At 40.8% G+C, this 27,985-nt stretch overlaps 1 protein-coding gene across 1 annotated transcript in view; it reads right to left on the bottom strand.

Moving 5' to 3' along the window:
* The window catches only part of GRIN2B (glutamate ionotropic receptor NMDA type subunit 2B), a 442,854-nt gene that overhangs the window by 95,258 nt on the left and 319,611 nt on the right, over nucleotides 1-27,985 (bottom strand). The window contains 1 exon segment of the mRNA XM_070410657.1: nucleotides 14,210-14,324. Within this exon segment, the coding sequence (XP_070266758.1) occupies nucleotides 14,210-14,324 (115 nt within the window).

Here is a 27,985-nt window from a genome sequence, read left to right as displayed (position 1 = left end):
TTGCCACATCTGTGTATCACCTGCACTATTTTTTTTGTTACTATTTTTATTTTAACATTTATATAGGATTTTACAGAGATTTTAAACTAAAGGTCATGCAAGTAATTTTAGGAAAAAGATTTTAAAATTTTACTTTATTTTTTCCATCACCATTTATCCCCTCTATGCCCTCTTCCACCTCCCCCGCACTCAGCCCCGCAATCACCACACTGTTGTCTGTGTCCATGAGTTCCCTCTTTCTTCTTTTTTCTTTTTTGCTCAATCCCTCCACCCCTCCATCTCCCCACCCGCTTCCTTCAGAGCTGTCTGCCTGTTCTCTATCTATGAGTTGGTCTCTATTTTGCTTGGTAGTTCAATTTGTTAATTGAATTTAACATATGAGTGAAATTGTATGGTAGTTGTCATTCTCTGACGGGCTTATTTCACTTAGCATAATTTTCTCCAGGTCTATTCACACAGTTGCAAAGAGTAAATTTCCTTCTTTTTTTTTTTTTTTTACAGCAGAGTAGTATTCCATTCTTTAAATGTACCACACCTTTTTTATCCACTCATCTATTGATAGACACTTGGGCTGCCTCCAAATCTTGACTACTGTAAATCATGCTGCAATGAACATAGAGGTACAGTGCTCAATGGTCACTAATCATCAGGTAAATGCAAATTAAAACCATAATGAGATATCATTTCATACCTATCAGAATCAACAAACCACAAGTGTTGGCTAAGATGTGGGGAAAAGGGAACCCTCATGCACTGTTGGTGGGAATGCAGACTGTGGAAAGCAGTATGGAGTTACCTCAAAAAATGAAAAATGGAACTGCCTTATGACCCAACGATTCTACTTCTGGGAATTCATCTAAAGAAACCCAAAATACTAATTCAAAAAAAAAATATACCACCTATACTATTTTTAACTTAATATATGAAATAACCTTCCTTTTGAAAATAAATTTATTTTAAAAATTCATATCGCTGTAAATATGAGATGTGACACTAGCCAAAAACAGAAAATAACTATAAAAATAAATAGATAGTTATTTAAATAAAAGATACGTATCCCTCTTAAATGAACTCATACATCACAGTGAAACCCACAATCACACTTGGAGAAATATGAAGTGACAATGATGAATCACAGAAGATCAGTGTTCTTATTTGTTGAGTTTTGCTCCTTCTCTACCATAAATATATAAATGAACCTTCACCTAGTTTTATGAGATCCCCAAACTCCTCTCTCTTGGCTAGTTGAGTTCACAAAATATTTGGCTGGTTGTGTTTTATGAAAAACAAAGTTAAAATTTTCACATCACTCTCCTCCTCAGATTTAAGGACTGTTTTGTAGGTCAACTATTTTAAATTCCCCCCGGTGTTTCCGCATTTCTCTGCACCTCCAGCAGATGTCAGATCAACGGGGCTATATGGCTACAGTGGCTGCCGTGGTGGCTGCATTTTAGAGGAGCTTTAGGGCAGAAGATAACTCTTTCCTAGAGTTATTGTTCTGTGCAATCAGGACCTAGACAGCTGCTTTTATAGGTAGTTACGGCCTTCGTTATTGAAAGAAAGATCTTCTTTCCTCACCATTTGAGGAGATAGGTTCTTGTTCTCCAATGAAAAGAGAGTGTATGTTTAATAAAAGATAGTGAGGTGGTATAGGTTGTAGGGGATACAGAAAAGCTTTTTTGTTGTCTTTATCTTTCTTGCCTCCCTCCCTCCTTCATTTTTCATTTTTGTTAATCTCAGGAAAATGTTACACTGAAACAGCCAATAACTGTCTGGGCTAACTACTCCCCTTGCCCTGTCAGGACCATTTCTTAATACTTAATTTAAAAACTCTTAAGTGATGGGGCCCACATGTTCCCAGGATGTGATGTCTTCTAGTCTATAAACTTATTCCCACTGAGATTGCTGTACTTTGAGCCTATTAGCCTAGTTGTGCTCTCATACTCTGTGTGTTAAGGCACAAAGTATCCTGGACTTAAATGGAGCTAGATGTAAATGACTCCGCCCAGCTCTGCCAGCCCTTAGCTAAGTGAATTTCAGCAAATCATGAGAGCTCTCTGAACCTCATTTTACTTTTTTATACAATATTTCCCAAAGATAAGAATCAAAACAAGATCATATATACTAAAGTTCTTCACCATATTGTTAGTAAGGTGTTATATAAATGTCAGATGTGATAATGGCCAAATCCTTTTAAAATCCCTTAATCTCAAGCTAGATAGACTGTTCTAGAATTGTACCTCTTTCCCAGCTCCTATTGGGAAAACATAATTTTTTCACTAGTCTATAAAGAGAATGCTGAGGTGGCTTAACTATCCACCAGAAATTCTACCTGAGAGTTGGTATTCTGTTCCTTTGCCAGAAAGCTCCCTTCCCTATAGGCTGAATAAAGAAAAATGGCACACATTATTCCAAGAATAGCCGAAAACAATGATCTTAGGAGATATCTCACCCCAAACCATTGAAGTAGAAGAATGTGGTAGGATACCTAGAGGAGGCTGGTGTTAACAGCAATGCTGTGCACCTGGCAAGTATGGCATGAAGAATGGTTTCCTTCCCCCTAAAGCAGCGGTTCTCAACCTGTGGGTCGTGACCCCTTTGGGGGTCAAATGACCCTTTCACAGGGGTCGCCTAAGACCATTGAAAAACACATATATAATTACATATTGTTTTTGTGATTAATCACTATGCTTTAATTATGTTCAATTTGTAACAATGAAATTAGGGGTCACCACAACATGAGGAACTGTATTAAAGGGTCGCGGCATTAGGAAGGTTGAGAACCACTGCCCTAAAGTCTCTCACTCTCCCGACCACTGCCCTCTATGTGTGCCCTTCTCCTCTTTATTTGCCTCCCCAGGATCACACTTTCCCTCTCACTGCTCCCCTGGCACAGATTCACTTTACATTTAAACCTTCTGAACATTTAGCTGATGGAGCTGTGACCTGAAATGCCTTTAGAAGCAGCAGTGGGACGTCTTCATGGGCAGGGAACACCTGGACCCTGGATCACAGGTGAAGTGAGAGCTTCCAATCCACCTTAAGATATTCTCTCTCTCTCTCTCTCTCTCTCTCTCTCTCTCTCTCTCTCTCCCCCTCCTGAATGTGGTATGTGGTGTGTGTGTGTGTGTGTGTGTGTTATGAACAGAAGTAAGCTAATAGAGGAAATAATAAAATTGCCCTAAATAATCTGTGATCTATGGCTATTGTGGGAGATTTGTATCCATGTTTTTTATTAATAGCTTTAATTCTTAAAGACAATTTATTGTCTTAAGTGGCCAACACTTCCTTTCAAATCTTGTTCTGCGGTCCTATTAACAGAGTTAACATGCCAAGGTCAGAGCCTCTCTCCCTGTGTACATGAATTTCTTTTATCCTATTCCTGGCCAGCTCTCATAAACAGGAATTATGGAGAGAGACTGTGTGTGGACTAGTACAAATCCATTGTCACTGCAGGAAAACCTCACAGTGGAAGATCTCCTGGTTCTAGGTCAACAGAGGCTTGCTTGTATATGAAGGACATTCAGATATTATACTTTAATGTAAAACTTGAGATCTCAGAAAATGTCAATATTATATTAATATATGCACAGAGTAGCTTGTTTAGTGGGGAATACATAAAGGTATGAAAAGAGTAGTACCTGCTATCAAGTCCCAGTCAGTCTTTAGGCACATCAACCTGTGGGTATGTGAGTTAACCACATGCCATACCCACTGGTGAGAGAAGGGGATTGCTCTCCCTTCTTCCTGAGTCATTTGTAGCAGAAAGAATAGAAATAGCATCAGAAAGCCCGGCCACTGTGGCTCAGTGGTTGAGCATCAACCTATGAACAAACCAGGAGGTCACGGTTCAATTCCTGGTCAGGGCACATGCCCGGGTTGTGGGCTTGATCCCCAGTGTGGAGCATGCAGGAGGCAGCTGATCAATGATTCTTTCTCATTATTGATGTTTCTATCTCTCTTTCCCTCTCCCTTCCTCTCTCTGAAGTCAATAAAAAATATTTTTAAAAAGAAAGAAAAAAGAAATAGCACCAGAAGGAATGTCACATCAAACATGAGCCCTACTAGTTTCTCGGGGACACTAGCCTGAATTTTACAAGCCTCTGACCCTCAAGAAAATAGCCCCATATGATAAAAATTGCAGACACAGAACACATAACCAATCCCTTTCTCTGTGTGATGTAACTACCAAAGAGAAAATATTGTTATTAGCAAAGTTAGAGGACAGCACATCCAATCAAAAGATCACAAAGGGAAAACTCTCCATGACTTCTTGAAGACCAGGAATCACAGAGGAGCGCCTTCCCCACCAACTGCATATGTGCCCACTGGTTGCTAGTGACTGAATATAACCTAAGTAATTATCAAATTAAAGGCTGTCTTTTTAACAATCTGGGCTGTTAGATAACAAAGAAAGTGGCCAAACCTTATTGCCTTGAAAAGCAGTCTTATGGCATCAAAGTTAGACTATCCAAAACTCAGAAATTGTTTTCATATGAGAAGCAGAGTCTCTGTTTAACAAACATATGAATATCTAATAATGAGGGATCAGCTTGGAGAAGCATGATCTACCCTAATAATGGACTGTTAGGTAGTCATTAAGTTTCATGCTTTCAGATAATATTCATAAAAGAGGAAAATGTCTATCATTTTCATAGTAAGAGAAAAAAAATCAGATTACAAACTGTTCACATAGAGGGTGGGGCAAAAGTAGGTTTATAGCTCTTCATATGGAAAATAACACAAAAATTAATAAATAATAATACAAGAATAAACTCTGTGTTTCATGTACTCAGAACTCTAAACCTACTTATTCCTCACCTTGTACTATGTTCCCAGTTATATTGCATCACATTGAATTAAATATAACATGCACAGCCCTAGCTGATTTGGCTCAGTGGATAGAGCATCAACCTGCGGACCAAAGGGTCCCAGGTTCGATTCCAGTTAAGGGAACATACCTTGGTTGCAGGCTCCTCCTCGATCCAGGCCCTGGTCAGGGTTTGTGCAGGAGGCAACCAATCAATATGTCTCTCTTACATTGATGTTTCTCTCTGTCTTTCCCTCTCTCTTCCTCTCTCTAAAAAATCAAAAAAATATCCTTGGGTGAGGATTAACAACAACAACATGCACAGAAATGAAACACCAGTAAGAAATAGAATAAATCTAAATGCTAATTCTTTGTAGGTGTGTATACATGTAACTTTTATTTTATCCCTCATAATGTCTTTAATAAGCATCAATTACCTTCATAATAAGAAAATCATAAGTGTGTTTTTTCCTCTATATTAACACAAGAATCCTCTAACCTCTACACTACTATTTCTTTCAATACCACTACTGACAAAACATTATCGCCTAGGAATTAGAAAGATAGTGCAGAGGACTAGGGAGCCAACCATAGACAATTGTCATGAAATAAAAATCTCAATAAAATTTAAACAAGATGGATGAAAGTCATATTTGTGCTCTGGAGACATGTTCCTCTTTACCATGTTTCCTTAAGTCAAGGTTAAGTCAGAACTCCAGTCTCTGGGTTCAACTCTGTTTTTTCTCCCCATCAGTATGTGCAGGTTTCAAAAGTAGAGTCAGCCAATATTATCTTGTTATTTTATCCCTTCATTCAGTGGCTCATGACAAGCATATAAAGACAGCCAGCATTCCTGAAATGACATTTCTGAAGTCTATTCCCTCATTACATGCTGCTCTTCTCTTCAAATTATTTTATAAACGTACATGGGGGTTGAAGCTGCACTTTGTGGATTAAGTCTAACAGCAGTGCTGAAAGTTTGTGGGTTAAGGGCACACCTCCTACTCCCAGGCGGTGGCCCCCAGTGATCTCTTTCTGGCACCCCAAAACCAAAGTAGGCAAAGAGGATGGGCTTGGCTCTTGGAGCTCAGGGAACAAGAGGATGGGACTCTTGGATGTGAGAACCTATGATAATCACAACTCAGAAAGATAGCCAAAAATACATTATCTAGTAAAGATACATTATCATCATAAAGAAAATGTTTATGAGCAGAGCCTTACTAATCAAACAATATGAAACATCCATCCAATTATTATTTCATACCAAATAATAAAATTTAACAATCAACATAGGTTATAGAAATGTTAAGTGTCACAATAAGCACTCTTCTCCTTCTAGTGTCTTTCCCCTCTGCCCTCAGACACTAGAAAAACTACAACATTAATCTGATGGTGGCTCATGGTAGGAGCTCAATAATTACGTGTGAGAAGAAAGGAAATGGAAGAAAAGGGAGGAAGGAAAACTCTCAACATCGTGTAGTTCATGTATTGGTTTGAGGGCAGGACTGCACATTACAGAGCGGTAAGAACATATTCTGTGTCATTCCTCCTGTTGTTAACAGTTATGATACTCAACACATCTCTCTGTTAAGAAACTTTCCCTATAGCTCACATAAATCCTCTCTGCTTGATCTTAAGTCCACTTACTCTGGTTCTGTCTCAGCGGAGAAAGTGAACAGCTGATCCCAACCTTTGGAACAATAATTCTTCATACATTTAAAGAGAGTAAGTCATCACTTCAGTGCCTTTTCTTTTCCCCCTTACCGACCCCAATTCCCACAGACTTTCTCCAAAGATCCTGTTTTCTAATCCCTTAATCCAATGATGCATATTAGTACTCAGTTCTAAGTCAGCAAAAATAGCATGTTGTCAAATGGCAGTATCAGGAGATCCAGAACAAGCACGTCGAGGAGCATCTTTTTCACCTCCTCAGACACCTCCCACTGAGTCTGGAGAGAGCAGGGGTATTCTCTGGCCTCTCCTATGAGGCTGGGAGCAAAACATGGCTTGTACAGGTGTGTTTGGGCATCACCAAATACTTACTGGGCTACTTTACAGTCTTGCACTGTGCTGGGCACAGACGCATAGTGGAAAACCAAACAGATGTGGTCCCTGTGTTCATGAGCAGTCTCCATTTGTATATGAGTGAGTGTGTGTGTGTGTGTGTGTACAGTCATGCCAGAGCAGATAGAGAGGCTATTTTGTCAGTCAATGGCTTTCAAGTGGAATATGTCATAGTAGTAATTGACTTCTATTGTATTATCAGCAAATGGGTCACCCTAGGCCTTCGGTGCTAGTATCACAGAGCACCCATACCTGGAGTTAGTGCTGTCTCCTGGGTATCGCAAGCTAAAATGGTAACTTGGGCTTGGGGAGCCCAAACAATGACACAAACATGATCTATTTAAGGAAGGCCATCTTCTGGTAGGTGGAGGCAGGGAAGAGGGAGTGGGCTTCTAAAGTACATATTTTGCCTCTTTGGGGCAAAGACAAGCAGAGATGGAAACCTTCTGCTATTCTGACCCAGACAGTCCCTTTAAGGTCTGTTTACATCTTATAGTCTGAAAATGCACCATCATCATTTCTTGAAGTCATTACTCAGAACACACCCCTACTGCATTTCATTTTTATTATCTCCATTTTAGGATCATTTAAATGGAAGCAGAGAGCAGTAGCAATGAAGCAAATCATGAGAGGCTCTGATAAAGACAGAAGCCTGAATGCTTGTTGGAACTGCTTCTTGGTGCCAGACTATTTTTAATGCAAGTTTATGAAGCCATTCCCCACTTACAAATGAACCTACCCTGTACACAATTAATTTTCACCACTCCAACTTACCGTGTATGCCTGTGTGTGTGTGTGTGTGTGTGCATTCCTTTTTAAATGTTCTTCTCCACATTCCTACATACCAGAGTGAGGTACTGGCTTTCTGTGAACATAGTCTGATCTAGAGATCGTGTGGCTATGCTAGCTGCACCCCCATGCCTCCTTAGTGGCTCCTTATATAGTATCCCATCAAAAGTTCCCAAGAGCAGGTACTACTTGTTTTAAAAAAGGAGGTCAGTGAGTTAATATATAAAATGTGTATGTGCTTGGAGTGTTTTCAGAGCGAATACATGAGACATTGGAAATAATAATTTCTCTGGGAGGGGCCTGGAGGAACCAAGGATCACAGATGATAAGAAGACATTCTTTTTATATATTTATATATATATAATATATTTATATAAATATACTAGAGGCCCGGTGCACAAAAATTTGTGCACTCAGGGCCGGGGGTGGCGGGGGGGGGGGCGGTCCCCAGCCCGGCCTGTGCCCTCTCAAAGTCTGGGAACCCTCGGGAGATAACGACCTGCTGGCTTAGGCCTGCTCCTGGGTGGCAGAGGGCAGGCCCAATTCCTAAGTGCAGCCCCTGGTCAGGCTCAGAGCAGGGCCGATTGGGGAGTTGGGGCACCGCCCCATCATGCACAGAGCAGGGCAGATCGGGAGGTTGCAATGCCACCCTCAGTCACGCTCAGGGTAGGGCCAATTGGGGGGTTGGGGCACCGCCCCCTGTCACACTCAAGGCAGGGTCGATGGGGAGGTTGCGGCGCCACCCCCTGTCATGCACAGCAGGGCCCATCAGGGGGTTGGGGTGCTGTCCCCGTCACGCACAGAGCAGGGCCCATCAGGGGTGTTGAGGCTCTGTACCCTGTCACGCACACAGCAGGGCTGATCAGGGGGTTGAGGAGCTCCCCGCTGTCACTCACAGAGTAGGGCCGATAGGGGAGTTGGGGCACCGCCCCCTGTCACACACAGAGCAGGGCGGATCAGGGGGTTGGGGCGCTGCACCCTGTCACACTCAGGGCAGGGCCAATGGGGAGGTTATGGCTCTACCCTGTCACACACAGAGCAAGGCCCGTGGAGGGGGGTTGGGGCGCCACCCTCTATCACCCACAGAGCAGGACCAATCAGGGGGTTGGGGCGCCGCCACTGTCACACTCGGGGCAGGGCCGATGGAGAGGTTATGGCTCTACCCTGTCACACACAGAGCAGGGCCCATGGGGGGGGGGTTGGTGCGCTGCACCCTGTCAAACACAGAGCTGCAGGGCAATCAGGGGATTGGGGAGCTCCCCCCTATCAGGCACAGAGCAGGGCAGATAGGGGGGTTGTGGCCCCGCCCCCTGTCACACACAGAGCCACAGGGCAATCAGGGGTTTTGGGCGCTGCCCCCTGTCACGCTGATCCCAGTGCCAGGAGGCATATTACCCTTTTACTATATAGAATAGAGGCCTGGTGCACGGGTGGGAGCTGGCTGGTTTGCCCTGAAGGGTGTCCTGGATCAGGGTGGGGGTCCCCACTCGGGTGCCTGGCCAGTCTGGGTGAGGGGCTGAGGGCTGTTTTCTGGAAGCGAGTGACTGAAGCTTCCAACCGCTCCTTGTTTTCTTTTTCTTTTTTTTATTCTGGGCCAGCTTTAGCTCTGAGGCCTTGCCACTGAAAACATCGATACAATGTTGCTAAAGCCCGGCTGACTGAAAGCCAGTTTCTGGGCTTTTGTTTATTTTCTTATTTGCAACATAGTAGATAGTTGCTTAGAGTTGCAACTGAGAGGCCGGAAAGTGAAGCGGGGAATGTTGGAGTCCGCAGTCACTGAAGCAAGCAAGCCTCATGTTTGCTTCCAGCTGCCTGGCTGCCGGCCGCCATCTTGGCTGACAGTTAATTTGCATATACTCACTGATTAGCCAATGAAAAGGGTAGCGGTCGTACGCCAATTACCATGTTTCTCTTTTATTAGTGTAGATATATAAATATATATATATTATTTGATGTGAGAGAGGAATGGAGAGGGAGAGGGAGAGAGAGAGAGACAGAAACATCAATGATGAGAGAGAATCATCAATTGGCTGCCTCTTGCACACCCCCTACTAGGGATTGAGCTCAGAACCTGGAATGTGCTCTGACCGGGAATCAAACCGTGACCTCCTGGTTCATGTGTCAATGTTCAATCACTGAGGCACACCAGTTGGGCCATTTGACTTTTTTAAATACCATTTGACTTTATACCATGAGCAAATATTACCTTAAAAATTACACTAGGAGGGTAGGAACTACCAAATGATATTTGCTGGATACTGGCTGTATTTCAGTCACTACTAACTGTTGGTTCACTATAAAGTCTCCTTTAATCTGTATAACAGCCTTACATAAAGCCCTATTTTACAAGATGGAAAGAGACTCAGGTAATATCAGTGGCTTGGTTTATACAGCTGATAAATGGCCATATGCACTGGGCTCTTTCTGATTTCCAAAGCCATGCTCAGTCCCATAGACTATGTTGCCAGGACTTCGTGTCTCTTGAAAATAAACCACATTTATAATATCTTACCTTTGAGACTACTTTTAAAAATCCTGAAGGAACCCTATGAAATCCCATCACATGGTTCACCAACAACTCAATGAGCCTTCCTGGACCTGCTTGCTAACCCTGGTCAGGCCTGTGTCCACTGGACAGTGAGCTCACTGAAGATTGTCCACCAGTCCTCTGTTGGCACTCAGAGCACTCACTCTGAAGGCAGACACTGTACCTGCTCTCACGCTCCCTTCAGTAAACCACTCTATCTAAACGGGAGACTTTCAGGTAGAAGTGAAGTAGCTGGCCAATATTCTAAATCTCCTATGCCTATGGATTCTTCATCTATTTAACAATTATCTCTCAAGTGTCCACGCTTCTTAGTGTAAGAACTAGAGGAAGCAAAAACAAGGTCCTTGTTCCCATTGAGTGTTCATCCTGGTGTGAAGAGACAGGCAATAAACAAACAGCAATCAAATGAGCAAATATCAGATAATAAGTATATTGAAGAAAATTAAAATAAACTGTTGTGATAGAGTGACTGAGTGGCTACTTTGTCTCAAGCCAACAGGGAAGGCCTTCTGAGGAGGTGATGTTTACTTAAATGGCAAGAATGACACATTTGTCCTAGGAGCTACTGTCCTTAAAAACAGACTCCAGTTTCTTTTGTATGCTCCAGCTCTCACCTGATTTTCATTCCAAGTGCCTGTTTACAATGTGGATTTTTAATCCCAGAAGTTAGAGCTGGAAAGAACCCTACAAATCTTCCTAATCTCATGCCTCGATTTTAGACACCAGGAAAGAAAGATCTAGAAAAGTGAAAAGAGTGGGTCACACAGCCAGTTAGGAACATGACTGAGAGTCCAGTCTCCTAGCCAATGTTTCTTCCACAAACCTAGATTCCTTTCCTGCTTATCTTCTCCCCACCCCCCCCCCCCCACTTTCTTTGAATTTATTGGAGTGACACTGGTAAACATAACATCTGAACACTGTATTGTGCGTTCACCCCGTATCCATTTCCTCACTGTAAGATCCTACCCTGGTGCCTGCCTCTCTAGAGTCCACAGATACTAAATCTCCCCTGGACCACAAGGAGGGACCTGCAGGAGTGGTATCAGGAATCCTGAGAATGCAGAATGATGCTGGGGCTTGGGTTACTGTGGAAGAAACAGTACAACTTCCCACAGTGTGATGTGTGATTTCACCACATCTCAGACATGCCCTGGAGCTGTGCCTGGCTCCTGCCACCCCTTCCTGCCCACAAAAGAGCCCTAACGAGAACTTCCTAGTTTAGAAATTGCGTGGCTCTGTGAACTCAGTGAACACTAAAGATCGCTCCCCAGCAGTGTTCCCTGATTTAACCAAGTCGATATGAAAATATTCTATTCTGTGATTTCAACCCCTCTCCGAATGCTTTACAAAATGATTAACCACAGAATTTCTTTAAATAATAAGTTCCATTAGTACATTTAAAGTATGATCTATGAAAACTCAGCCTACACACAGATCTTATTCCCACCACCAGAAATAACAACAACAAAAACCTAGCTACTGTATCAAGGGCAATAGCATAAACTTGGATTCTTAATGATGGATTTTAGACTCTTGTATTATGTAATGGTTCTCATTCATTAGACAAATATTTATTAACTGCTCAATGTAACACACTCTTCCAGGCTGCTGTGAGGACACAGTAAAAGACACATCCTCTGGCCGCCGGAAGCATGCACGCACGCACACAGCCCTAACACAGGCAGATGTGATGAGTGCTAAAACAGAGGTATGGGCAAATGCTACAAGGGATGAGGGAGTAAGATTAAATTTCGGTCAAAGATCAGGGAAGGATACAGCAACATTTTGATTGGGTTTCAAAGGCTGGTTATTATTTGTATAATTGTACAACTCATCCCAGGAAAAGGAAACCTCATGACATGCTGTATACTTTCAGGACAGAATGGAGTCTAGTATAGCTTGATGGTGAGACGGGAAACAAAGAAGAGAAAGACAGGAGTTGAAAGGTAGACCAGAGCCTTGAATGAAAGAGTAAAGTTTAGACCCAATCCATAAACCACAGAAACTTTGAGTGGGTTTTGGGCAAATAAAAAACATAATCAGAATTATGCCTTAGGAAGCCTATTCTGCATCCATGTTTAAGGGCTGATCTGAATGGACAAATGTGGGAATCAAGAGGCAAGAAGGCATACATATCACAATCACATTGTTCCTGGATAATAATAAAAGTAAGGAATACATTCAAGAGCTAGAATAAAGGTAGAAGTGATAAAAAAGGGAGAGGATCCAAATTCCAGGGTAGAGAATCTAGTTTTGGAAATGGGTGGGAACCGCAGGCCTCAGATTTCAGCCTAAGGAAGAGAAGTCAGCACGAGTGATAGTAAGTGGTATCTCTTTAAGAAAGTACAGTTTGAGATGCCCCATACTTGAGAGAGTAATCATGAGTTTACCTCACAAAAGCTACCCCAGCTGGATGTCTTCTGATCCATGCCTGAAGCCTCAGTTATTAATAACTCCTCTTCTGGAGATGTACAGAAGTGCCTATTACACACGAGGGTCCCAGCATACTTCTTAAATTATTTTGTCTCTACAGCAGCAGTGAAAATCAGCTTGATTGGGATGAAGAGCAGGAGCCCAGGGAACAACCATTTCTGAACAAATGATAACTCAGAGGAGGGAGGGCAACTTTAATCAAGAACACCAGGCATAATGTAAGCCTTATACTGTGCCCTGAAATGAGGAAAAACATGACAGATGGAGGTCTTTCAATTTGAAGAATAAGGTCCTAGGTTCCACTACCTGAGCCACATATGCCCAGCTTCATAGGTGAGCAGTCATATACTATCTGTCCAGGGCTCTCTGTAACAAGACCATGAATTTCAAGTTGAGTTCTGGCCTCTTTTCCTGGCTACTCTGTTGAAATATATAGCTTGGTTTCCATCCTAGTCAGAGTCACGCTGACATCTTAAAGCCTGTTCTCAGCCAATCAGTCCATAGAGTCTGTAGAAATTGCCTTAAATCAATGTTTCCCAAGGTGTTTCACAGAATATGAATTTCAGGAACAAAAGGGTGTTGTGTTAAAATAATTTTGGGAAATGCCAAGTTAAATAGTAGAAAATATGTGGGTTTTTTTTGCTAAAAGATACCTCTGAAGTTTCAAATGCTAATATGTTCTGAGAATCTCTCAGGATGAGAAAGAGTAGGTAGCATCTCCCAACCTTATTTATCTGCAGAACCATTTTTCAGTAAAGCATCTCAAGGGACCAGGGTCCTGCAGAACACACTCTGAGAAATACCACTGATGGCATTACTCTCAGGACCCTATGTATTTGACTAGGAATCAGGAACAATAATAAAAGCTAATACCTATGGAGTGCCGCCTATGTGCCAGGCACCTTTTCAAGTCATTTACATATAATAATATTTAATCCTCATAACAACCCTATAATAATGGTGGGTGCTATTATTATTCCCATTTTACAAATGATGAAGTGGAGGTACAAGTGGTGAAGATATCTGTACAAGGTCCCTAAGTAGATAAGATGGTTAGTAGAGGACACGGGAATTAAACTTAGGCCATAATTTCTAATGGTAGAATTTTAGACATTGTGACTAGCTGGCAGTGGGAGATAGCCTGAGAAAAGACTTGCATGGCAGGCCTCCCAGCACTGTAAATCCACACCTGCCTGCTCATAAATTAGGCCTCCCTAGTGTACCATGTAGGATATGACTTCTAAATTGTACCAGACACGGTTTCTTCACCAAATTGTGTTACATGGTACATGCATAATCTTCCATTAAAACAAAGTCATGATTCATACAGCACTATAAATAATAAAAAGGGCAATACATAAAGAAAATAATCATTTGATTAACCAACAGAGCAAGAAAATGAAGATACAAGTTTAAGAAATAGCTTCTTCTGTGTTCTCAAAGTATTGATTTCTTGCTCCCTGCCTCAGAGAGCAAAACCAAGAAAATGCTTTCACTTAATGTTTTGCAAACTTTCCACCCCTTCCTCTCTAGTGTGCTTGAGAATTGCCAAAGACATGTCCTACCCTCTCCCACTTCCTCTCCTTGTTCAGAAGGATTATCACCAGTTTCGGGTGCATCTGGTAGCCATCTTCACTGAAGGACAGATTTCTCCCCTCAAAAGTGACATTGATCAGATACCTGTGAAGATAAAATAAAAGAAAGGTTAAAAGTATGAAGAACGTATGTCAAGAACATGATAGCTAGAAAGAAAGAGACAAAGGTGGATGGAGATAAACACATAGATAGATAGATAGATAGATAGATAGATAAATAGATAGATAGATATACCATGTGGAAATGTGGTACCCCTAGAACTTTAGATTACTCAATAGAGTCATCAACTTTTCACATCATAGGAATAATATGAGAAGTTAATAATATGAAATAAGGGCACCATGTTTGAATTTAGTCTATAGCTATGACTTTGAGCAAATCACTTAGCCTTTTGAACATCACTCTTTTTTCACCTACAAAGATGGGGTAATAAAGAAATCTACTTTATTAGGTTTACACAGCTTAAATGAGATAACTCACCATGGGACCTGGTGCATAGTGAACCCTCATTATGTTAACAATTTTTTAAAATCCATTACATTTTATTATTAAATATATCTTAGGTTCTTATCCTGTACTTTTACCAAAAGGCACTAAAATTTTGGCAAATATCTAAACAATTATTTTTAAAAGCAGTGGATTAAAGGTGGTAGAAACAAGAAAAGAAAATGGGAATGTGCCATGGCAACTTTCTGCTAAGAAAGGTGGCATATTGGAGCTCAGGCTCTCTCCCCCTACCAGAGATATTCATAGGCTTTTGAACTCCTGCTAAGATCCAGCCTAGCCCATACTTCTAAGAGATGTGAGATGAGTCTAGTAGTCCAGGATCTTTTTCCACAAGATGCACCTGAGAACCAGGGCTATTGTACTGTACACAGTGAACAGAAAATGCTGGGGGCAAAGGGGGAATGGGGGAGAGGCATTTCACAGAGAGTTCTAGGCACAGGCTCATATATTAGCAGAAACTCTGGAAATAACTAGAGTCAGACCAATGAAATTGTCTTTCTCTGCAACACCTGCACCTACACTCACCCCATCTACCCTGTTGGCCACTCTGATCTGTTGAAGAGTTCCCTCATTGGGAATTCCCATAGGCATGCTCATTACAACCAAATTAGTTCAACTGTGCTGACAGTAATTCATGTCCCTTTACCATAAGGGCCCAAGGAATCAATAATGATTAGCTCTGTGTGTCCACAAGACATGCTACTCTGGAGCCTCAGCCTGATGCTACTGTGAGATGTGTCTCTGCTAAGAAGCAAAGGGGGTATCTTATTACTGACATGAGGTCCTAAAGGGCTTTGGAGATATGGCCAACAATGACTTCCTAATATTACACTGAAGGGGAGAAGAAGAAAACATCAGGAGGCAACTTAAAGTTATATTAATTGAATTACCTTAAGCAAATGATGTTATAAATATCTAAAGGGTCCTTGGCAGAAAAAAGGTTCCACATCCCTGGCTTAGGCAATGATAAAGATGATTAGGCATCATAAGCCAAACTCTCATGGATTTCTTCTCACTTTTAGGTCTGCCTGGGATCTTTTAAGCCTCTCATTCTCTGGTCTTGTGTAGCTTCACAAATGTAACCAGGAAGAACCCTTAAGATAGATACTAGAATCTCAGAATTCAAAGAAACATACATAACCAACTAGCTCACCAATTCTTGCAGTTTATACTTCCTGTCTATAGCATCATAAACTTGGGCCTCACAGCTCTTTTTGAATATTCCCACTGATGGTGAGTTCATCACTACTCTCCACCCTCAAGGTAGCCATCTCACTGCTGCCTTGCAAGCCCTTGAGCCTGGTCTCCTCCTTAGATATTATACCATTTTGTTCTACTCCTTCTTTCACATGAGAGCTCTTGAAGTACTTGAAGACATTTATCATGCATCCCTAATAAAATAAATACTAATCTTTGAAGAAAGCTTATGCTCATTTAAGTTGCACACTTTTAACGAGATCGGTAAGAGAGGTTGGATTATTTGACCAATGTTCCACAGCTAATTGGAAGCAGAAATAACATTTTAAGCCACATTCCCAGTCCCATGCCCTCTCTCCCATACCATCCTGATTCTCATATGCCACACTGGGTTTAGTCTCCCCAGATCCTTCATGTAGTTATCATATGCTATGGCTTCAAGTTCCCTCCATTATCCCTTGGCTGCTCTCTCTGGGCACTTCCAATTGATAAAAGTGTAGCACCCCTAATTCAACCCAATGCTCCACATGGCACGCATCCCCTCCATACCCTGCACTGCTCCTCATCTCTCACTCAGTGATGCTTGCCCAAGCCCATCACTAGTTAGAAGATAAGAGTCGTGTCTCCTATAGTTTTCAATAACTTCAACCAAATCCCCATATCATTCATTTCAGGGAATATAATTAAAAAGGTATAAAATAAAATATTTTAACAAACCAGAATTTTAGTACACAACATAATTTACTTGGGAAATATGTTGTTACTACAACAACACTGCATTGCTTAGAATAATTTCTAGAAATATTCAGAGGTTTATAAGATGTAACAAACTTACTTTCATCTCTTTTTTTAGAAGAAAGCAATAAAGGGGAAGACAAAGGAGGAAAGAAGAATAGGAAGGAAGAAGGGGAAAGAGAGAGGGGAGGGAGGAAAGGATAATTGGGGGGAGGGAGAAAGGGAAAGAGGGAAAAAAAGAGGGAGGGAGAGAAATAAATTACTTCTATCACTCTGATAATTCTGAATTTATCTAAAACAGCACTGAGAGTATTTAAAAGAAAGTGTCCACTTCAGAAGGCAATTATAAAAGTGAAATTCAAGAAAGAATTCAAGTAATAGGCAGCATGAATGGAATAAGTATATAGCCTCTCATTATAATTTATTTGAAGGGGACAGCATTGAATTCAGTGTGTAAGTTGAGAAATTCAAACTTTGAGAAAATAAACCACTAGCAAGCAATATAATTGACCTATAGTTAAATTTCTTTAGTTATTTTTGCTCCAGATCCTCTGATTTTCCTTATAAATTTTTCTCTTTCTGAGATATTCATCTTCTTCCATCTCAACAGGTTCATTTTATTTTATCTAGGTATTTCTTGCATATTTTACACTTATCAAAAATATTTTAAAAATTGTATGATAATATAGAAAATATTATTCTCCAAAGTATTCTTTAATCATTAATATCCGTTAGTACTACTTAGATTAATCATTCACATTGTGTTTTTTCTGAGTAACTCCCTCTGACATGCCAACATTTAGTTATTAGTGAGGAGCTTACAAATATTCACCCGCCTTGCACAAGGATGCCCACTGTTAATGAAAAGTGTGGTCATTTCTAGACATGTGACCTTGGCACCTGAACCTCAACTTTTCTTCTTTAAATGGAAATACCATTTTTACTTCCAGTTTATCAGATACGGCTATTGTGATGATCACATGAAATAGTGAATAAGACGACTATGTCAAATATGATATAAATATAAGCTTATACAGTAAAAAGACATTCAGAAAAAGAATACAGTGGCATGATTTGACTACCTATCTTATTTTAGACCTCAGGAAAAGTGTGATGATTGCATTTAACAAGACTCAATTATCAATGGAACACAGTGGAAGAATGGAGATTGCATTCCACATATGGAAGATACACTAGGTCAAGTGGTGATATTAATCAATTTAACTTTCCATAAAACATGAAATCTCCCATCTTTGCATCTGACTGCACTTTGTCAATTTTGAGTATGGCTTAAAGCCTTAACAGTTCCAGGTGTAACCCTCGCTAAAGGGCTAAATTATAAGATTTAGAGATACCATTGCTATTTTGTTTTACTTTAAATGTGTTGTCCTCAGTATGCAATCGGAAAGCCTTGCTTCAAGTGGCAGCCAAATTCAGATGCTCTGCCTATAAGACTCTAATCCGCTGAAAGCCTTATCAAGGTTTGGTATTTAAAAACTAGTGCTTGATTTGTCACCGGGATGTAGTTTGACCAACAAGAACCCTGATGGCCTGTCTCAAAAATTCCAACATTACATAAATCTCAAATTGCTAGAACTAGAAGAAAACTCAGAAATTATCCATTGATAACTCTACTTTTAGAAAGAAGAAAATAGGTCCTAAGTTGCTACCCAACTTTCCAAGGTGAACTTGACCTGCTTGTTCAGGACTTCTGATAATCAGTTCATGGTTCTTTCTGCTGCATCACCAAGTGAAGTGAAATCAGGTTTGCAGAGCCCCAGATGTGCATTTCAGTATTCTCATGTCACATATGCCCTAGACTAGGTAGATTCCTAATATGGACTGCACAAAATAAAATCCGTCTCATTTCCCCCCTTGACTCCTGCTGTAAAGAACCTCAGAACCCCGAAGGGCTCAGAGCCAATATATTTGCTTTTTATTGCCGAAGTCATACTCCAGTAGGTTTAACAGGGTCAAGCTGAGGTGAAAAGCCCTTGTATCTCTTTGACTTTGACCATGACACTCAGAGCTCATCCACTGCACCACATTGATACCTAAAGCAATGATTTAGCAGTATGCCCCATGTGGGAGGTGTCCCAAAGGGCTCAGCTAGAATTTTCACAGCAAACCAAAAGTCCTGGCACCAACAATGCTCATTTTGCCTTCCATAGGTACAAGGCGCTAGATTTTTTGTTGTTGTTAATGTCCATTAATGTGATAATAAGATAAGTAAGTCACTTATCTAATCCTTTCATTTTCAGATAAAGCAGATGATGTCCAGAAGTGTTTGGTGGCTTTGCTGGAGAAAGGATCCAGGGGTCCTCACCCCCCAGTGCAGCACTCTGTCCACTCACCACCATGCCTCAAAAATGGTGAAATGGTTCATAGCTCTGAGTTTCCATTCTCCAGTTATTATGAGAGAGCAATAAAGGAACACAATTCCAGGCAGGAGACTTGAATTCTTGAGCCCTTGTTTATAATGTTCCTGCTCTGAAAAATCTACAACTATAATCATGTCTTTGGTGTGTCACTTACCTTTTAAAGCCATCAGCTCCCTCACCTATAAAATACCATAGTACCTACCTGATGAGGGAAGTTCAGGGATGCTCCTTTGACATGCTCTCTGTCTCTACATTTCATCTGATTAATACTGTGGCTATCTATACTAATAAAAGGATAATTAGACCAGGTTGTCCGGATGTCTGATTTCTTCTGGACAAAGCCATGGTGGTGGGGGCCGAGGCAGAGGCAGTTAAGGGTGATCAGGCCAGCAGGGGAGGGAAGTTGGGGCCTCGATCAGGCCGTCAGTGGGTTAGGAGTGATCAGGCAGGCAGGGAAAGGCAGTTAGGGGCGGACAGGCAGGCAGGCAGGCAGAGGTGGTTAGGGGCAATCAGGCAGGCAGGCAGAGGCAGTTAAGGGTGATCAGGCAGGCAGAGAGTTTAGGGTGACCAGGCAGACAGGCAGAGGGGTTAGGGGCAATCAGGCAGGCAGGCAGTTGAGGAGGTAGGAGCCAGCGGCCCCTAAGGAGTCCCCAGTTGGAGAGGGTGCAGGCTGGGCTGAGGGAACCCCCGTCCCCCTTCACGAATTTCATGCACCAGGCCTCTAGTTACATTATTAAACTCCACCAATGGCAAAACTGCAGATTTTCAAAAACTCTTTCTCTGGTCTCTTTTTAGAAATTACTATTTTTGCCCTGGCTGGGTGGCTCAGTTGGTTGGAGTGACATGCCATACACCAAAAGGCGGTGGCTTCAATTCCAGGTCCAGGCACAATTCCAGGTTTTGGGTTCCATCCCCAGTTGGAGTGCATTCAGGAGGTAACTGGTTGATATTTCTCTCTCTCCCTTCCTCTGTCTCTAAAATTAATTTTTAAAATAACATATCCTTGGTTGAGTATTGAAAAAATAGAGATTGCCATTTTTGTGGACATGTCTTCTCTTGAAAGAATAGAAAACAATTTCCTAAAGGATTAGAAATAGTGAACTTTAAATCATTCAAAAGCTCCCTAATTAGAGACCAGTACTGAGAGAAAAAGGTAAGGATATTTAAAAAGTAGATGTTTGATGTTACAGTTTGGTAGAAATTTCTGACTTTTCCCCCCAACTTGAAAATTCATAATTATTAAAATGAACCCCAAACAACAAATCCAGTGTAATGTGGTCACTGTGGCAGGCCACATTCAAGAAACAATTCTCCTCCGGCCTTACCAATAGGACCTTCTGGGTCAAACCCATAAGAAATATCTCATTAGTAAGATATCCTAAACTCAAATGACTGACATAGGCAATGCCCCAAAATGCTGGTAGAAAGAAAATAAGGAAAAAACAGTCATTGGAAGAGGAAAGGAATGCAGTATGCAACACACACACACACACACACACACACACACACACTCACACCATCATCCCACCACCACCAGCAGTAGCTACAGTCAGTTCATGGTGGTATTTAAGAACAAGGATGGTGCAGTCAGACCATCTCTACTCAAATCCTAGATCCACAAGTTCCTAAGTTATGTGTCAGTGTTTTCAAGGCACATTAATTATTCTTGCCAACAATAGTTTTCTTCTTAAGGAAAGGGGATTTGCAGAAGTTTTAAAGGTTTCCTTTCACATATAATGTCATGTATAAAAATATTAAATTATGCTGTTCTACAAAATAATTAGAAATAACAGTTTCCTAAGCTGTCAAATTCAGTCCTTTTCTCTTATTTCTGCATAGTGATACCTAGTAGAGAACCTCAAGAAAAACGATTTTAAAGAGCAGATTGTAATATTAATTTATAATTACTTGAGACAGGTTAAAAATAGTTTGTCTTCCAGTGGATTACAATTTTTCTCTGAAGTGGTATTTATACCATTAATTTATTTTGGTATAAAATAATTCATTTCAAATCATAAAAGGTTCAAGTCCAGCTAGTCCACATCTTAGTTATTTAAATTCTAAATTCATAGTGTTAAATGAATGAGATATTTAAATATCTTGAAGACTGACTTATACATTTAATAAACTTCCTCTCTCCTGCTGGTGGTGAGATTGTGCTTTGGCCTTTTAGCAATCTAGATTGAACTGCTGTCATTGAGGGGGAAATGGTGATGTGTCAATTCACCACCTACTGCAATGGAAAAGTCTTCTCATGCCCCTATGCCTAACAATGAAAAATTTCTGGGAGGTATTACCTGAATTCTGCTTCATGACTGAATGTCATAAATTACTTTTTAAAAATTTATTTTTTTTATTGATTTCAGAGAGGAAGGGAGAGGGAGAGAGTTAGAAACATCAAGGATGAGAGAAAAGCATTGATTGGCTGTCTCCTGCACATCCCCTACTGGGGATCGAGCCCGCAACCCCAGCATGTGTCCTGACCGGGAATCAAACCATGACCTCCTGATTCATAGGTCCACCCTCAACCACTGAGCCACACTGTCTGGGCTGAATTACTTTTATCTGAAATGCAAGAACATAGAGAAGTATTGTGGGGCAGTGCCCAACAATCTCTGCTTGAATATAAGAAGGTAGAGTACATTAACCTTCCTCCAGAAAAATGGTAATCATTGAGTGGCCCTGCCACCAGCTGTGACAGCTTTGTATCTACCCATTTGTACCCTTTCACCAAATGGGATCAATGTGGAAGGCCACAGCCAGGGGGCAATTCTCCTCCGAGCTTACTGATAGGTCCAACTGATAGGATCAAGCCCAAAAGCGTATTCTCATTAGTAAGATATGTACTACACTCAACTGAATGAAAAGGCCTGGATAATGCCTCAAAATGCTTAGTGGTGAGAAATGAGTAGAAAGAAAATAAAAGCAAAAACAGAATAAGTGAAGCAAGAGGAAAGTAATACAGTATCACTCAGCAACAATAATAAGAGGCCATGAAATATGGTAAGTAAGAGCAAGGACACTGCACTCCGATGATCAAGTCTTTCATCTACCAATTTGGAAACTGTGTTACCTTAGAAATTATTTAAACTCTCTTTGCCTTTGTTTCTTCACCATAAAAATGTGACATAATAATAGTACCTATCTCATAGGATTATTGTGAGGATTAAATGATTCTGTACTCAGAAGACTTTGAACTGCACTTATCTGCCCCTGTACACATGAGCCTTATGTTTTAATTGATGTTGTTGTTACTATTATGATTACCTTTTTAATATATCACCTGGATATTAGAGAATTCAGCAGTTTGCAGGAACTTTTGAATCACAGTCTAACCTTTCATATTTAGAGCTAAATACACTAAGGCCTGGGGAGATGCTGCCAACTCCTTGGCACATTAAATTCAAGTCTCCCAATTCATGGGCCTCCCAATTTAGGCATTCACAGGGGGTCTTGAGACATATCCCCTGCAGGTAAGGGGGGGCCACTGAACCATCGGTATAGTAGATGTCCCCTCATTCCCACAATATTCCAAACTATTAAGGCTTGGGAACATTTGTTTTTTCTACCATGATTAGTGAACTCTGTAAGGTATTTTGCAGTGGGGAATCACTTAATCATACTACTTCAATATAAAGCTCACTTCCCAAGGAAGGCAAAAGATGAGCTCATATCCCCATCATTTTAGTCTAGAATAAATGACTCCTCAAAATGACCCTCATCTGACCTCCCAGAATCCAGCTTTAACACTATGTAATTCTCTTTAAAATTCCTTTGCAGGAGGCACACTCATCTTGAGTGTTCCTTAGAGAACTTAGCAATGCCACATTTTTATTCCAATTAATTAAGTGTGCTAAAGCTGTTTCTCATTCAGGGAACTGTGTATAGAACTCAGTAATGAAAAAGAAATCCTCCTTGTCCTCACCCACAACCCTTAGTCACCTTTGCTATGAGCAAGACCTGCTAAGGTGCTATGGGAAACGCACTTTCTAGAGGCAGACAAGTGCAACTACCCAGTGGGAAGGAACCAAGTAACTCTTTTGGATAATGTTATTGCCGCTGGAGGTTTTTTCCTTTTAAGTTCATATTTCCCTGCTATGCATAAGTTAAAAATCACTTTTTGTTTTAAAAGCACTGAATAAAATTCGTTTCCTATAGATTACGTATTCAGTATGCTGCAATAAAGACGGTGCAGGCCATCCAAAGTCAGTGGTGGGACATTCCCAGAGAAAATGCCATAACAGCTCCAAGGCTAGCTGATCACTGAGTACATTGCTATTTCTTTTTTATGCCTAGGAATGATTTTAAGGTAAAGACTTGCCTTTCTGACACCCATTTTAGTTCACGAGCTGGCAATGCTATTCAGGGACAAAGCCACAACCAGCGAACAACGACTGGCAAAGATTTCTCTAGGACATTCAACTTTGCCCTGAAGCCTCTTCCGTCTGGTGAGCTTTCCAACTTATTGAAAGAAACCCTGGACAGAGAGAGCAAAAGTAGGTTTACAATTGTTCATATGGAAAATAACACAAAAATTCATAAATAATAAGACAAAAATAAGCTCTGTGTTTTGCATACTCACAGCTGTAAACCTACTTTTGCCCCTCTATGCCCAAGAAGCCCTTGGTCTAGAATCCAAAGTGACCTGAGCATGATATCAAGGGAAATGAATAAGGAGGCCTTTCTCTTCCTTTTGGCCTTTCTCCAATGTCCTTAATTTGTTCTTCCCTGTACTGGAGCCCTTCTCTACTCTTTCTTATACCTTAAGCAGTCAACAAAATCAACACATTGGCAATACCTCCATCCTCACCCCTCCTACACCCTCTGTAGCTACCATATGCTTAATTTCACAACTTCCTCCAACAGCTCTACTACAGGGTGCAAAAGAGGTGAACAAACAAATTACTGAGATGGCTTCAGTTGCAGGACTTAGAGTGGATGTTGTGAGGCATTAACATTCATGGGAAAATGGTGCTATGGGAAAATCCTCCAGTAATTGTTGGCAGGGGATTTCTAGAAAGACATATAATTGAATGTAAGGGGGAGAGGGTCAAAAGAGGAAGGGTATGCCAGAGACAGTGTATGGTTTCCAATAGGCAGTACATGCTTGATGCCTGGGTGAAGATTATGTCTTTCAGGGTCGTGGGCATTCCATAATTATGTCATGCTACAATGACAGAGTGGTGAAGGATATTGACTCGTTCAGAACCATATCTCTGTTTTCAAAAGAGCCAGTTATGAATCACACCTGCCATGGGATAAAGTCCTTTCACATAGGACTTAAAATGATTTTTACCTGGCCAGTGAGGCTCAGTAGTAGAGCATTAACCCAAGGACCAAAGGGTCTCAGGTTCAATTCCAGGTCAAGGACACAGGCCTGGGTTCTCTGGCCCAAGTCAGAGTACACGTGGGAGGCAACCAATCAATGTGTTTCTCTCACATCTCTCTCTGTGTGTCTTTCTCTCTCTCTTTTTTTCTCTCCACCTCCCTCCCCTCCACTGTCTCTGAAAATCAATGGAAAAAATACCCTCAGGTGAAGATTAACTAAAAAAAGATTTCTTGAGTCTAGAGTCCAAGGAAAGACCAGCAGAAAAAAATGCACCCACATCCTAGCTGCAAAGTGGGATATAATATGGGAGTAGAGAAAATGAAGTGTCAGGAAAATTAGCAATGAGGAATTTATTAGCGGGGCTCCTGTACCACAGTTTAAGACACAGCTTTCTGGGGCTAAAGTTAGTGGGAGGACCCATCCCTAAAAGTATGATTGGGTTTGAAGATGCAGGAAATGTATACTAGTCAATAGTAAAAGGGATATCATAGACCTGAAAACAGTGAGATGAAATGTGTAAATAAGAAGAATACACCAAGATTAAAACCATAATGGGAAGGTGCTGGTCAAACACCTGTGTTGTTTAGGAGTTGCTCTAACTCACAATCCTTTATGGCACTGTTTCTAGACAGGTTAGAATACAGAGATTGGGGGAAGATCAAACATGTTTAGTTAGTTAGTTAGTTAGTTAATTTTAGCTAGTGACATATTTAGACACCCATTGGTCTTTTCCAGTATTCTAAAATGGGCTTGACCTTTGAGTCAGGTTTTAAAGCAAGGTGAGAGCAAGAATGTTTCAAACCAAACTCATTTCCCTCTTCCCTCATCCTCAACAGGACAGCACCATGAACCCTAACTGCACCTTCCCAGGGAAGCTGAAAGAAACGTGTAATCATCTCTCCCTGCTGTACTGTGTGGGGGACAGAACTCTGCTATTCCTCCTTTGTCAGGGAATCCTAGCTCTTTCTCTCTCTGTAGGGTGCTATTTCCATGGAAACAGGATCTTTAATGCTTCTGAAATTACTGTGCATTTATACCATTAACTATTTGTTGATCAGGGCAGGTCACAAAGAGATTTATTTTCCAACCTGTGAAAGGTAATTCCAGTTTTTACATCTTTTTACTGCAATTACTTTTTAAAAAAGTAATTGACAGATGCCCCTATTTCCTCATCAGAGCTCACTCCTTTTGCTTCTATCATTATACTAAAACTGTTATTACAATGTATGTCATCAATAATCAAGGAAAAGTCAACAAAAATAAAATAAAATCAGTAGACTTTGCCTCATTGGCATTCTCCTTGACATTATAGAGTTTCTAAGAGTTGACACACCCAAGTTTTCAGCAACCCTTCTTTCACTTGTGTATTTGTTGTTTAAAGTAGGATAATTTTTGGTTCTCCTTATACTTCACAAACCTTTTCTCTCTCCTTTTCCATACATTTTCACTTGAAACTCCCTAATTTCAGGGCCAAGGCTTTTTACTTCTGTTCTCTCCTTCTGAGCATATTATCCATCGACACTCACCTCCACACCAAGGCCTCCAAAGTTGCTATAAGAGGCCCGTTTCTCTCTTGATTTTCAGTTTGATATTTCTGATTAGACCATTCTACCTGAATGCTCTGATATCAGGTCAGGCTTCACATGGCCCACACCACGCCAGGTTGCTTTGTCTTTTGGCAACAAGTTACCACTCTTAGAGCTTTAAAATTCTGGCATAGCTTTGACTTCGCCCTCTCAGTTATAATTTCATCTTTACAATATGAAAAAGCTGGCTGTTCTTATGAGCTGCATTTTTACAACTAGTCAAATCAGTTAAGATGTCAGGTGTAGGTTAGCATTATGTACAAAATAAGCTAATTGATATTTTCCCCCCTTTTCAGAGTTTTGTGTCCTTGAAGTACATAAATCTCATACCTTTCTGGCCTATAAGCAATGTGAAATTGTCTGGAAGTCATATTTTTGCTCTGAGTCACTCAAAAACAACAACATAAAACTCTAACAATGTTACCATTCATTGAGTACATGCTAAGCTCTTTTCTAGATATTTTGCATTATTTTAAATTCTCACAGCAGTGCTACAAAATAGTGGATCATATTATAATGAATGTCTAGGTTGGTGGCACTGGGAGTTGATCCCATTCAATTCTGAGTGGTTCTAAAAACCATGTTCTTTCTACTGCCTCACACTAAGAATAATGTTGTCCAGAGAAATAGTCAGCAGAGAGGGAAACAAAGAAGTACGAGACCTCTAACTAGATATAACTAAAATCTAAACCCAGATCTGAATGGTTCCAGAGCCTGGGCTCTTAGTCACTATTTATACCACTAATCAGTAGTCCATCATTTGTTCTTAACTATCCCTAAGGCTAGCATCTTAAGAGAGGTCTACAGGGAATAGGGCGAAACACATAGTTTCTCTACAGACCTAAGAAAGACTAGAGCCACATTGGTGGTAGGAGACACATTCACAGAATAACAATAGAACTCCTGTCTCTAAGGGCTGTCGATCTGTCATATTTCACAAGGACCAACGCAAAAAAAGTGAAGAAATGGAATTAATTTGCCTTATACAAAAACAGGAGACAAACCATAAAGCAGTCAGCTTGACTAGACTTATGGAGGAATTAATTCTTAGATCATGCTCTGGGAGGAAGTCGGTATAAAGGTCTACGACTATATTCTTGGAATTCTTGTCAGAAGCAGACAAGAGTTAGAATATTTATTTAGCTCAGTTAAGATTAGAAGAAAGTTTATCCTGGTTTGGCATAGAATATCCAAGCTCTCCCTGAACTTAAAATACAGTGTTAAAATATTTCTTTGGAGCTACAATCAACTCTCAATTACCCTCAGTAAGGGATGCAGAACCATACTGATGATCTGGACAATCAAATACATAGATTATTCTTGGTGCATATCCCGCTGATCTCTTCATGGGTTTAAACTGTAGAACAGCCCCTTCCTCTGGCAATGCTTTCATTACAGGTCCCATCAGACTACATTATCTCAGTTCTTCTCCTTATCTATGATTTGCCTTCAATGCCTTCTTTGCTGGCTGCTTTTATTTACCTTTTTCCCTTCTTTGAGGTGTTTTAGGAAATTCAGTACAGGTCTCTGTTCATTTCAGCCATTCTCAGGAGACCATCTCTTCCTGGAAGGGGGTGAGTCCCAATTCTATGCCTGTAGCCCTGATCTTTCTCATCCCCTACTTCCATCCCATGCTGGCCATTTCTACTTGCATTTCTCTGTTACAAACTCTTAGTGCTGGAAATGGATTTGTTTCCCCTCAAAACAGATGACTTTCTAATTTCCTCTCTCATTGAGTTAATATTTATCAAGTACATAGTAGAGATTCAAGTACATATTTAGCTTTATTCCTTTAGCTCTGAAATTTCCCAGGTAGCCCTGACATCTTCTTTTTCTTAGTTTCCCACACGCAACAAGTCCTTCCAAACATTCCTGTTTCTATAAAACAATTCTTGCATTTATCCCTTCCTTCCTACTCCAACTTTCATCCTCCTAGGTTAGGCCTTTGTCCCTTCATACCCAGATACCTCGGCCATCTGCCTTATAGCAATTGCCTTCCACATTCCAAAT

The sequence above is a fragment of the Myotis yumanensis genome, unplaced genomic scaffold (assembly GCF_028538775.1).
Source record: "Myotis yumanensis isolate MYYU_CA2020_CCGP unplaced genomic scaffold, mMyoYum1.0.hap1 SCAF_3, whole genome shotgun sequence".
Lineage (NCBI taxonomy): Eukaryota > Metazoa > Chordata > Mammalia > Chiroptera > Vespertilionidae > Myotis > Myotis yumanensis.
The sequence above is the reverse complement of the archived record's forward strand: the minus strand, read 5'-3'. Positions and strand labels throughout refer to the sequence as shown.